The sequence below is a fragment of the Mangifera indica genome, chromosome 5 (assembly GCF_011075055.1).
Source record: "Mangifera indica cultivar Alphonso chromosome 5, CATAS_Mindica_2.1, whole genome shotgun sequence".
NCBI lineage: Eukaryota > Viridiplantae > Streptophyta > Magnoliopsida > Sapindales > Anacardiaceae > Mangifera > Mangifera indica.
In genome coordinates this window covers 17,821,795-17,833,371 of record NC_058141.1, presented here as the reverse complement: position 1 = coordinate 17,833,371, position 11,577 = coordinate 17,821,795, and the positions used below count along the sequence as shown (strand labels likewise).

The 11,577-nt window shown below is 37.1% G+C and overlaps 2 protein-coding genes across 3 annotated transcripts; both read right to left on the bottom strand.

Annotated features, from left to right (window-relative positions):
- Positions 1 to 93: 93 nt before the first annotated feature.
- LOC123216759 (transcription factor PHYTOCHROME INTERACTING FACTOR-LIKE 15-like) lies at positions 94 to 4,000 on the bottom strand. Of its 2 annotated transcripts, XR_006502333.1 has the most exons (8): positions 3,698 to 4,000; positions 2,571 to 3,606; positions 2,332 to 2,472; positions 1,268 to 1,333; positions 1,072 to 1,137; positions 610 to 996; positions 349 to 430; positions 94 to 227 (listed from the first exon to the last, which is right to left on the bottom strand). XR_006502333.1 is itself a non-coding variant. In XM_044637320.1 (7 exons), exons 1-6 carry the CDS (start codon positions 3,745 to 3,747, stop codon positions 646 to 648), a joined length of 1,710 nt encoding a protein of 569 aa, XP_044493255.1. In that variant the 5' UTR covers positions 3,748 to 4,000; the 3' UTR covers positions 229 to 430; positions 610 to 645. The 2 variants fall into 2 exon arrangements, 1 of the variants encoding a protein (XP_044493255.1); XM_044637320.1 differs by lacking the exon at positions 94 to 227 and having other exon boundaries at positions 229 to 430.
- A 446-nt stretch (positions 4,001 to 4,446) lies between these two features.
- LOC123216758 (meiosis-specific protein ASY3) lies at positions 4,447 to 11,445 on the bottom strand. Its single transcript, XM_044637319.1, has 10 exons — positions 11,333 to 11,445; positions 9,306 to 10,937; positions 9,033 to 9,195; positions 7,930 to 8,061; positions 7,753 to 7,816; positions 7,502 to 7,651; positions 7,370 to 7,428; positions 6,933 to 7,067; positions 6,152 to 6,243; positions 4,447 to 5,727 (listed from the first exon to the last, which is right to left on the bottom strand). The coding sequence occupies exons 2-10, from the start codon at positions 10,929 to 10,931 to the stop codon at positions 5,659 to 5,661; spliced, it is 2,490 nt and encodes an 829-aa protein (XP_044493254.1). The 5' UTR covers positions 10,932 to 10,937; positions 11,333 to 11,445; the 3' UTR covers positions 4,447 to 5,658.
- Positions 11,446 to 11,577: the final 132 nt, after the last annotated feature.

Below are 11,577 nucleotides of genomic sequence, written 5' to 3'. Positions count from 1 at the left end.
AAACCGTCAGGAACACGATACCATTTCCAATTTAAAAGGGTGCTTTAGGAAATGGTAGTCCTCTAAACAAGGTCCACGGGCAAAAAGTTCAAATTGGCTAAGTTTTTCAACAGGTTTCGGGTTTAAGGTTTAGAATATCCTTTGATTTTCAGACTATAAGATCCCTTCGGAGATCAGTGGAATCGAGCAAGAAGAGAAATTATGACCCAATACTCTGACAGGGTGTCCTGAAGTTCAATGAACAAATTTACTGAACATAATGAGCTGCAATCTGCCTTTTTAACTAACAATTCTGAGTTTGCACTCAAAGAAATATGAATTCAGAGGAATTCAATATGCAGAACTTACATATGGCAGTACTTCATTGACGATGGCAACCCATGTTAAATCATTTCCTCAAGCAGAAGCAGTTTTTTTGGGGCACAGGAACCTATTATAAATGAAAAACACATTGTATAGTCAATGCGCCAAAGACTAAAATTTTATTTAGTTTATTTTTTAAATCAATGAACCAAGTCTGAAGACCATATTACTCTCTAATGACCCTCGTCTGTCGATCATGCCCTAAAGGGAGTAATGAAAGTAGTGCGTAAGAACAGAAGCGCATACCTAATTGGATGAATGAATTTTTGTGCAATCCACAATTTAGTTCTCTCTCTCTTCTAAAGTATTGTTGTGGATGGAATCCTTTGAATTAGAGAGGGTAGCAGAAGCCATGAGTTGGGTTGGAGCAGAAGCAAGAGAGACACCAGGCAACCTAACAGCTGTGTTGAGAAGGCCCAAACCAAATTGTGCAGGTAATATAGAGACGGGTAACAGTTGAGGCATAGTAGCTCCTGGAATTGGTGGAAAGAAGAAGGGTGGTGCGTATGGGTTGCAGCCAACACCCATCTGCATTCTCATGGAAGAGAAATGAGCCATTTGTTGGTGTAGTTGTTGCAATCCATTAGGAAACACCATTGGAGGCATACACACCCTATTTCCCATACGCATCATCTGCATCAAATACAAGAATTGTATTACTCATATATCATAGCCCTACATTAACCATTTGTTTGAAAATACATGTACCTGCACTTGAAGCTGAAGCCCTTTTAGATACTCAATGGCCTCATCAAGCATCGAAGCTTTGTCTACCTATATAAAGTATCAAACAAATATAAATATTAGCAACAAACAAAAATGGTTGCTTTAGGATTTCTGCAGATGTCTGTCATCACAAGGGTATAAACAAGAAATTGGGTTGACTACAGTATGGAATGCTAACCTTATTGCAATTGGGTATCAGCTCCCGTAGTGCACGCATCTTTTTATTGATTTTATCTCTTCGCTTCTGTATGCATAACATTAAATTTTCCATGTTACAACATTAAATCACATAACGATATATCATTTATGTATCTAATTATATAATAAAAAATATATACACATGACATTATTATTTATTTAAGAAAAATGAACTATTTCTCACCTAAATTATATTTAAAAAATAAGTTGTCATCTTTAAAGTTAAGAAAAAAAAGTCAAATCTTCACTTTTTATTAGTATATTTTATCACTTTTTAAGTCAAAAACAAGAAAAAGACAAAAAAAATCCTTACAATGGTGAAACCATCAATTTATACTTTATTTCACAAATTCATTGCAACAGCAATAACACCACCATTTGACCTTGCCACCATCACCACCCTTTTCTACTATCTACAGCACTGCCACCACCACCCTTTTACACTATTAACAACACTACAACCACTCTTTTACACTATTAACAAAATTACAACCACTGAATGTCAGCAGTGACACAACCACCACTATCCCATACTATTGGCTATGATAATACCACTACTCCCAATAACACCACCACTACTTCGCCACTATCAACAACCCTAATTGAACATTCAATCAAGCCTCAATAATAATCTTGGTGCATCACTTGCAAGGACACACAAATAAGTTTAGAAGTAACCACCCATGATTCATCTCCAGCACCGACACTAAACAACATCCTCAAAGACTAGAAACCTCTCAACGGTGAGGTTCACCAGAGAGCACCTCCAATCAATTAATAAATGACTTGAGCTCCTCCAACACCACCACCCTCCTGGCCAATCTCAACAACCCTCAATTCAATCACTCAGTCTTCAACAACTAAACTCCATTCAACTCTCCCTCACTCCTCTTAACTCAATAGTGTCTCTTTCGATACGGTAAAACATTGTCAGATTTTCAAAAGGTGATAACTCATTATTTTGACATGGTTTTGACGCAGTTAGGATGAGACTTTCAACTTTATGTTTTTTATTTATCACTTTATAACTATTGTATCACTCACCCTTTCGGATAAATTATGAAACTCTGTAGTTAGCTTTTTCCTATTCCTTTTGCCATCAGAAACTGCTTTGTTCGTATTTGTTGGTTTGCTTTTGCTTCCAGGTACTGTTTTTGTCACACTCTTTGGTTTTCTCTCAATATTCTGCATCAAACTTGAACTTTCTTAGTATAATATAAAATATAAAAACATGAAATTAAAAAAAAAAAAAAAAGAGAGAGTAGTTTGGGAAATTTGCGAACTTGACTCGGATGACCAGCTGATCCCTCGGTATCGTCGTATCTCCTCTTTAGAGTGTAAGTTGGATTATTTGAAGCTCCACGTGAGCAAAATGAAGAAGATGCCACTGGTTCCTTGGCTTTGTTTGCTTCTATGTTCGAGGTTTGGCCATAAACTTTATTGGGGGAAGCATCCTCACGACAAACAGCTTCAGATTCGTTATTTGGGAGAGAATTATCTGAAGGCTTAGCACCTGGTGGCAACAGCCCGACAGTGGCTTCCATTAAATTGGGTTGAAAATGAAAACCGTTGACAGTTTTTAAACCATTTGCTGGAGCAATTTCCCTACATGGACCAGACCTGTTATAATTTTTATTCAAATCCTCTGCAATTGATAAAGGTGCAGGAACCCTTGTGGGTAGTTCACTCTGCAGACTGTTAACTTGAAGAAGACTTGGAGATCCTAAGAAAAGAGAAAAGTCAGTCGTCGCCCTTCTCCCATCAGAGTCTGAATCTTGCTTCAGCAACTTTGCGACAGGGAATTCATTCATTGCTACTAGATTTTGTCTTAAATCCCCCCTTAGCCTTTTGAATGGAGATGACTCTCGGTATTGCTTATTGGAGGACTTATCAGGTTGGCTTGTTGGGGCAAGTTGAGGAGTTTCAGTGAAATAATCAGAGTGACACTCCGTTTCTAAATTTGCATATTTATGTACGGGAACAACTTGGGAGTCCTGTTGAAACTTATCCAAACAATCACCTTGATTTTGTTCCAAAAACTCATTAACAGGGGTTTGATACACTTCGGGTAATGATTCATGGAAGTTATCATCTTCTAGAGAATTTCTGTGAGTAAAATTCATATAAAAGTTTTTCTTATCATGATAAGAGTTATCTAAGATGGAACCTAAAGTCTCAAACCTTGCCCTCCTTTGAGGAAAGGTAGCCTTGATCGAAGGATGAACGTTGCATGAGGGGTTCCGTTGAGCTCTCCTGGGTAAATCTCGTGTAAGAAGTTGGCCATTTTCCCATACCAGCTCAAAATTTTCCTTCTCAGACCTAAAACAATAGAAGCTTAATTAATCAATTTCTAAAAACAAAAGGAAAAGCAGACTTATTAGTAAGCTAAGGAGATAAAAGATAATCTCACATGGAAGTTAAACTAGGTCGCTGAGCCATTTCAGTGTTCTCTTCCATCATTGAAACTCTACTTTAGTCCAGCCTCAAGAACCAAGCAGAGAGAGATTGATTAGCTACTTTAATAATGTTACTACTTCGGTCTTTACGGCCTATATATTTCCCATGTTCATAGAAGAGACTGATGATATAAGAAGACAAATTATGAGTCACCAACCACTGAAGGCTAAAACTTCAACTTACCTTCCGCTGTATATATTATTTACGTTTATTTGAAATATTTTTTGTAATTAGTTCTCGGAAGATTGAAAGCAAAAAAAAGACAAAGATGATGAGAGATGGCAAAATCACAGATAGATAAAATCACAAGAACATATATATATATATACATAATATAAGCTAGGCCTAGGGAGACTGCAACTCTACTGGTAACCTAGATATCCACGAATCAAGACAGCCCTAATCTCGACATTAAATATGTAACAGTGAAAAGACAATTGATGTACGAATCCTCTTTCGAAAATCAGTATCCACATGGAAGGGAGTGTACGAAATTCAAGCACGTCTATTCCTATTCCTAATTTGTTATGGAGCTCTGTTGTCCACGATTGTGTTGCATTGCATCCCACTGAAAGCCACGTTTTAGCAATTTCATCACTAAATGCTACATCTATGCATACTTATCTGGGAAAATCAAATAATTGACAGGATAACAGTTTAGTAATATATATGTATGTGGATTAAAAAAAAAAACAAGGTGTCAATATGATTTAAAATTAAATATAATCTTGTAAAGAGAAAATAAGAAAATAAGTGAGGAGATGTTAGACCGTCATTTTCATCATCTCATGAGAAGATGAGAGACGTGAACATTTAAAACGATAAAAAGTACCCACGTGCAGTGAGGGTCCTAGCATGCTAATGTTACTGTCTTGCGGGATCCCACCTAATAAGGTGTAGCTGAGATGGGACAATCTTACCCTTAATCTTCACCTGCCTCATTCTCCAAATATCATATCAAATCCATTATCCGAGGGAGAGAATTTAAAACAAGAAAGGTTGTGCTTCACGTGATCCCGTGTTGTTCACGTGATCTCTGTGTTGTTCTGTCTGTACTTTTTTGCTATACAAGTCTAGGCGATGGAACATGACCACAAATTCCCCACAGCCGGTCCTAGTAACACCAGCAGATAAACTATTCTGTAATTGTATTTGCCGCTTTCCAGTTCGGTGAGATTGGGGAAACCACTGAACACCACAATGACAACGGAAGTCCACCCAACCAAATACACAAGGTCCAGAATATATATAATAATAATAATTGGAAATTAAACACTGAAGTGAAATTGAAAACGAAAGCACCTAATAGTCAAGAACCCAAAACTTTGGATGTTGATGCGTCTACATCGCAGCAACGTCAGCAGTATGTAATCTTCAATCACCAAAAAGAAAAACTTTAAAAAATCTCGCAGCGAATTTTGCTTCAGCAACATGATGAAGTAACATCAGCTCTCCAAAAGGTTTGAAACTTGTTGGCGGCGCCGCAGCGGGTAAAGCCATTGTCAGCTTCCTCTAACAATTTACGCCTGGAGTATCTTTAACTCATGTACAACTAAGATTCACCAATAACTAAGCCTTGCTTCATACACAAGAAGCACCATTTTCAAAGGACAAAAATTCCCCTTATCCCTCGCCATCTAATTCATCAGTAATCTCAAGATTCTTTACAGGTGGTTTAGTGTCCAAATATAATCACACAAAGTAAAAAGTGGATATGGAAAACTTGGAATTACATGCTACTTGGATAAAGTTGGCTATTTCTAAATTTTATAAGCGTGCTTCCAGGTTTTGTTGACGGGTTAATAATAAGGTAATAGGAAGATTTCTGAACTATGAAATGCCAAGGCTTAGAACGTGACCATCCTGTTCATTTCTTCTGGCCATATTGCTTGCCAGATGTAAAATCATGTCAATTTAAAAATTACCTCCTTTCAAACACTCTCCGATGAAAAGTTTCAACTGGAGCCTCTTTTTCCTCGCCGACTGCAATGGATCATGAAAATAACATGAATGTCAAACAAATTAAATAAAATTCACCGTATTTACAATACAATCAAATTGATCTATAATTATTGAGCATCTCTTAGAAACACTGATTAATTCAATTATGAATTGTTTAGAGGTTGAAGCTCAACATGTAAAGAGTTTTACTTTCGAGCTTGGGCAACACCTAGAAAGTAAAATCTGTTAAATGCCAGTTCAAGATGATACATGTACTATGTAATATCTCTAGCTCGCAAAATTTAGAACCGGTATCTCTAAATTATAAATATAGCGATGTTTGTGACCAATATAAGTTATGCCCCACAAATTGGCTAATTCTAAGCACAATCATTATCTACTAGATCCATACACTCTGTATAAGAAAAACTCAACCTTAATTTTAACATTCAAATAGAAAACATGCCTCATGGATGGTTGTGATTCTTCTTTGGGCATCACTGAGTTGGGTCTCAACCTGTTCTTGCAGTTGCAAGAGAAGCTTCTGGTGCGATGTTCCTGTAAATGTAAGAGACCAACCAAACAACATCATCACAAAGAAAGATATATTTACGGTGATAGCTGCACATTTATATCATCAAGGTAGACAGGCTAAGACACTTTAAAACATGGTAAAATTTAGTTTATCATCAGATGATTTTTTGGCACGGTTCAAGTTTATAAACCCCTGTGATAAAACCCTAGGGATTTGATGCCCTCGAAGTGATCAAATCACCCTGTTGCATCAAGTGTTGCAGTCATGCAAACCGGGTAACAGCCAGTTGCATGTTTTACGGAATCCAATAAATAGTTGTAAGAACAAACAGCACAAGGATAAAATTTGTCAGGTAGATTAGGTTAAATGCTACTGCAAATGAAAAAGCTTTCAGAAGTGCCAATAAATAAGGGTGTTGACTCTCTTTCGGTTCCCAAAATAAACAATTCTTTCCAGAACAGTAAAAAATATTTTGATTTGCTTATATTGCAACTTGCTAGTACTACAATCTCCCGTCTACTCAAATCGGTGACCAAATTGCATAGGACAATCCATTAGTAACAATGCACTGAGTCATCGTCCATACACATGCAATCGTCCAAGACTACTTATGGACCACTACTGAAGGCACACCTAATCAAACACAAGGCACTAGTTCATTGACAAGATTAAAAAAAAAAAAGAGAATTCACAGTAGTAGAAGTTATCATACTTTGCCTCTTGACTGTTCCCTTAAGTTCAATTTGGTAAGCTTCCAGTGCTTTAAGGGTACTCGAGAAATTCTGGAGACGATGATGAATCTCTTCCCTAAATTTCTTACAAATCAACTCTAGTTGTTCTCTTAGATCTGTAAGAGAGACAGAAAATAAACCAACTTTCATTTACTAGAATCAAGTTTTAGAAAACTCTACAGCACGATTCTGTATTTGACCAGAGAATTAGCTGTATCATTAAAAAAACAAGCTCACCTATCCGTTATCCGAGATAACAGTCCATAAACACAAATATATATAATATCAATGTGTACTACAGTGCTAGAACCATCACTAAGTGAGCACTGAGTTAGGCTTCTTATCTAAATAATCATGCACTTTTTCTCGCACAAATTATTAAGCCATAAGAACCATTCAATCTATACGAATTTGCTACCTTCAAATCTTGTTTCCAGGCGCTTTCTTTTTGACTTACTGACACTTGTTAGCTTCCCTCTGAAAAATCATAAAAGATCACATCCAAGTGACAAATATTTGAATGAGAGACATGTCAAATTTTAACACCTACACATCTGTATGGATCTCAGATTCAACATCCTGCAGTTGCAAGTATATGCCCTCAGAAATGGAAGTTAAAATTTCAGAGGACTTCTTTCTAGTCTCTGAATCCATTTTCCTTCTAAAGTTGTCTAAAGCAAACGCAAATAATGCAACAGCCCTGAAATATTGCCAATTTAAAGTTAGAGTCAAACCCAAATAGAACATAGTGGTTCCTAAGGAAAACATTAATTGCCTTATTTAACAAATAAAGGAAAAAACCTAGCCAAGTCATCCACTTGATTCTGTTCTGGGGTGTCCTGAAACCATTCAGTCTCTCCTATCCCTGCCATTCGGTGCAGAAAAAAGAAAGAATATGAGAAAAGATGTAGAATAAGAGATAAAGTTTACAATGGAGAAGATAAAATCATAATCTATTGATATGTAGGTGAAGTCTGCCTTTTGGAGAGGGCAGTGGGGCACTGAATTCATCAACACTAATGCCTCCATGGCCACAGAGCCTTTTCGTTGGACAATGCATGAAGTTTGATTTCTCAGCAGTGCCAGTTTCTGGAGAGTTCTCTTTGTGACCTGCATGTTGCCATTAAACCATTCAATATGAAGCCTGATCACAGCTTATCAATTTGGTACAGGGGTCAATCATTTATCAGACTGATTATAAGCACACAGCTCACAGAATATGTATAAGACTGATTAAGATCCAGCATAAGCGTGAAATTCAATTCCGTTCATATTAACTGTCACAGGAGTAATCATCAGAGAACATAACTCTATGAGCTTGAAACACGTCTGGTAGGACTCCAGGATGAACAAGGGTAAACTGTATTTGGCAGTAAAATAAACTCACTGACTAAAATTTCCTTAGAGACTACAATGGTAACATTCATAAGCACAAAAAATGTTACAGATACTTCCTGTTAATAAATGCTTATATAGTGTCTCATCTCTACCCTTCAAAATATTCACATTCATCAATTCCAGAGTTCATAAGATGTTATATTAAGGACAAAACTATAGCTACTATACTTAAATTCAGGCCACAAATGTTGTATTACTTAAAATACGTTTACATATAGGGTTAATGGTAATTTCCTGTTACAGCAAAATCCTAACAGGAATGCAAGATACATGGTAAATCAAAGAAAACTGATGGGCATCAATGAACGATTATTGATGCCTCTGATCCAGCATCAAGCCTGGTGTGCCCAAATCAAGGTTTAAATAACTTTAAAACCAGTCATTAGCCTCAACTCTAGACAAATAAAATCAACCAAACTTCCTAGAGACGTATTATACACCCGGTTCTCTTAAGTATATCCATAAAAGAGTGAGGAATCAAATGCGAGACATAGTACAAGGACGGGTTAAAAAAATTCTATGGTGTTCATTTTCAAAGCGCAGCTTCTTTAAAAATATATTAAATAAAACTCATTATTAAATTAGTTTCAAGAAGCAAGTTAAAAAAATATAGTAAAAGAGTAAGTTTTAGAAAATTCAAAATTGAGCAAACATATAGTCATATATATTGATGACGGGTGAACCTTCTCTAAAATTCCCAAGATCCTCATCTTCAGATGAACACCCAACCAGGTCATCTTCTGCACCATCAGATGGAAATTCAGCCTGGCCATTTTCTGAATCATATTTTCCCTTCACTTGGGATGTTTTTCTGGGTGGAGAGTCTTTAAGTTTCTTAGCATCATCCTGACGTCTAATAAGGAAGGGCAAAGGCGTAAAGAAATACTTTAATCTAGATACTATTATGTACATTTAACTAACACATCACATCAGACCCTCAGAATAAATAAGGATACAGGTGACTCTGTTTCTGCGTATGATCCAGAACAATCTGATTTTGAAAATCTTAAAGTCCTGAAGCTACGAATGCTTCCCGTATTATATCTTCTCTCTTCCAGTGCAGGACTGCAAATATCCTTCTCCATTTTTTCTGTTCTTGGCGTGGACCAAGGTAAAGGGCTTGTGATAGGGGTTTTAAATGCAGTTGTTGGACTTTGGATCTCATTTTGTGGGTCAACAACATTCTTAGAAGAAGATTTTCCAGAGTCTTCTGGCTGGTCCAAATTTTCTGTTAAAGCAGGGTTGTCAAAATCTCCCTTCTGACTCATCTTTTTTGGCTGTGGTGATTCATGAAAGACTTCTGCGGGGATTGCATTCTTTGGTGATTCATGAAAGACTGCTGCTGGGACTACATTCTTTGGTGATTCATGAAAATCACTTGCTGGGACTGCATTCTTTGATTTACCACAATCTTCCCCATCCTCAGGCATACAACCATGAAAATTTTCCACTTTGTTATTGAGTGATGTTTTCTCAGCACACGGTAACTCAGTGCTATAGCTAGCTTGCTGAGGCTCATCTGCGTTATCCTTTCTCGAAAAGCTGATCTTACGTGGCTTAATGCTGGAACCTTTTAAGTGACTTCTCTTTCTTGTCGACATTGAGGAGCCAAAGTGAGTAGCACCATCCAATTTTGCAGACCATCCTTCTTCGAACGAGAAGATATTCTTCTTTTGATATTTCTGTTTGTAGCTAGAGGATGGACTAATTTTAGTTTTAGTTTTTCGCACTTTGCATTTCTTTCCTGTCAAAGACCAAGTTAATGGCCTGCTTGTCGGTTGATTAGGACTTTCAGAGTCGGTTTCTATAGTATCTGAATTCTGTCTGGGTCTGATGGCAGCCTCACCAATTTGATCAACAGCTTTTTCTAGCTTAAGCCTATCAGCAACTACCTCAGCAGCCTGAGGATTAAAGCACTGACTTTTGGGTGAAGAAGCAGTTCCCAATATCTGCCAAAGCTTCATTCTCAAAGTTTCAGTTGGACCATTATCCGGATTCTCTGTTTTATCTGCCTTTACTGCTTCATCTGATGCGAGAACTTCTTGTGTAGCAGCAAATGTGAATTCTTCCGCGCACTTTGAGTTTATATTCTTCCTTCCTTTCCTTTTGTAGGTCATGCCGTCAAATATATTTCGATTACTCTCTCCGGACTGTAAAATAAAGGACTTGTTGGGAAAAAACTGAATCGAATGTATCATTTGTGCATCCTTTAGTCCGTTGATCTTTTTCTGCCTCCCACCAGTAGTTGGTCTAGTGGAACCTTGTTTTCTGCACTTGGGCGTCTCTGAAGTTGTACCATTTTGGTCCAAGGATCGAGTGGTTATCCATGGGTAGTTCACCTGCCCTTTAGCTTTAGTTTGTTTCTCTGCAGCGGCAGTTTTGGCACCCTCACTCGTTTTGTTTGCTGCTGTGGAAATTTCTTTGTAAGGATTTATATTATCAGCCTTCAGAACTGCGGTCTCGCCTTCCTTTGCAGCTGCGGGTTTTTTCTTGGCTAATGAGTCCGCTGTAATTCCAATTGAAATCTTTCTAGATTGGCTTGATGGATGGTAATTGCTGCTAAAACTCTGACAGTTGTTCATTCTATCCTGCGACATTTTTAAAAACTGAGATCACTTACTATTTAAAAGTTCACTAAGGTTGCAGTTAATTAGGAAAACTTCGTAGGTCCCTAAAAAATAAATGTCGAAACAGATTTAGCTTGAATTAACATAATTTTCCTATCGAAAGCAGAAACCCTAACGCATCGTATAAGAAGACACAAATACACCACAAAATCCATCTGAATTTTTCAAAATCTCGAGATAACAAAATGGTAAAAAACATGCAATTCAAGAATCAACTGCTCTAAAACAAAAAGCTATGTCAGAGTTAAATCACAATACACGAATTCAAGTTCAGATTCCGAATAATCAGACAAAACTTTGTACGGATGATTAATCAAGTTCATAAGAAAATCATTATGAAAATAAAAATCGCTTACAGATTACTTCGCACCAAAATTCGAAGAGAAATCTAATATGTTGATCATACGAGAATAACGATCCGTAAAAGGGAAAAATAGCTTTTAGAGAGATCACTCGCACAAGAGGCAAAGTTTTGCGGATCCAAGAAAGAAGCGGGAAAATCAAAATTGTTTTGAATTCTATACAAAAACTGCCCGGCAGTACTAATATATACTGCATGTGGAGTGCGCACTCCCTTTCTTGCGAATGGTCGATATTGCCC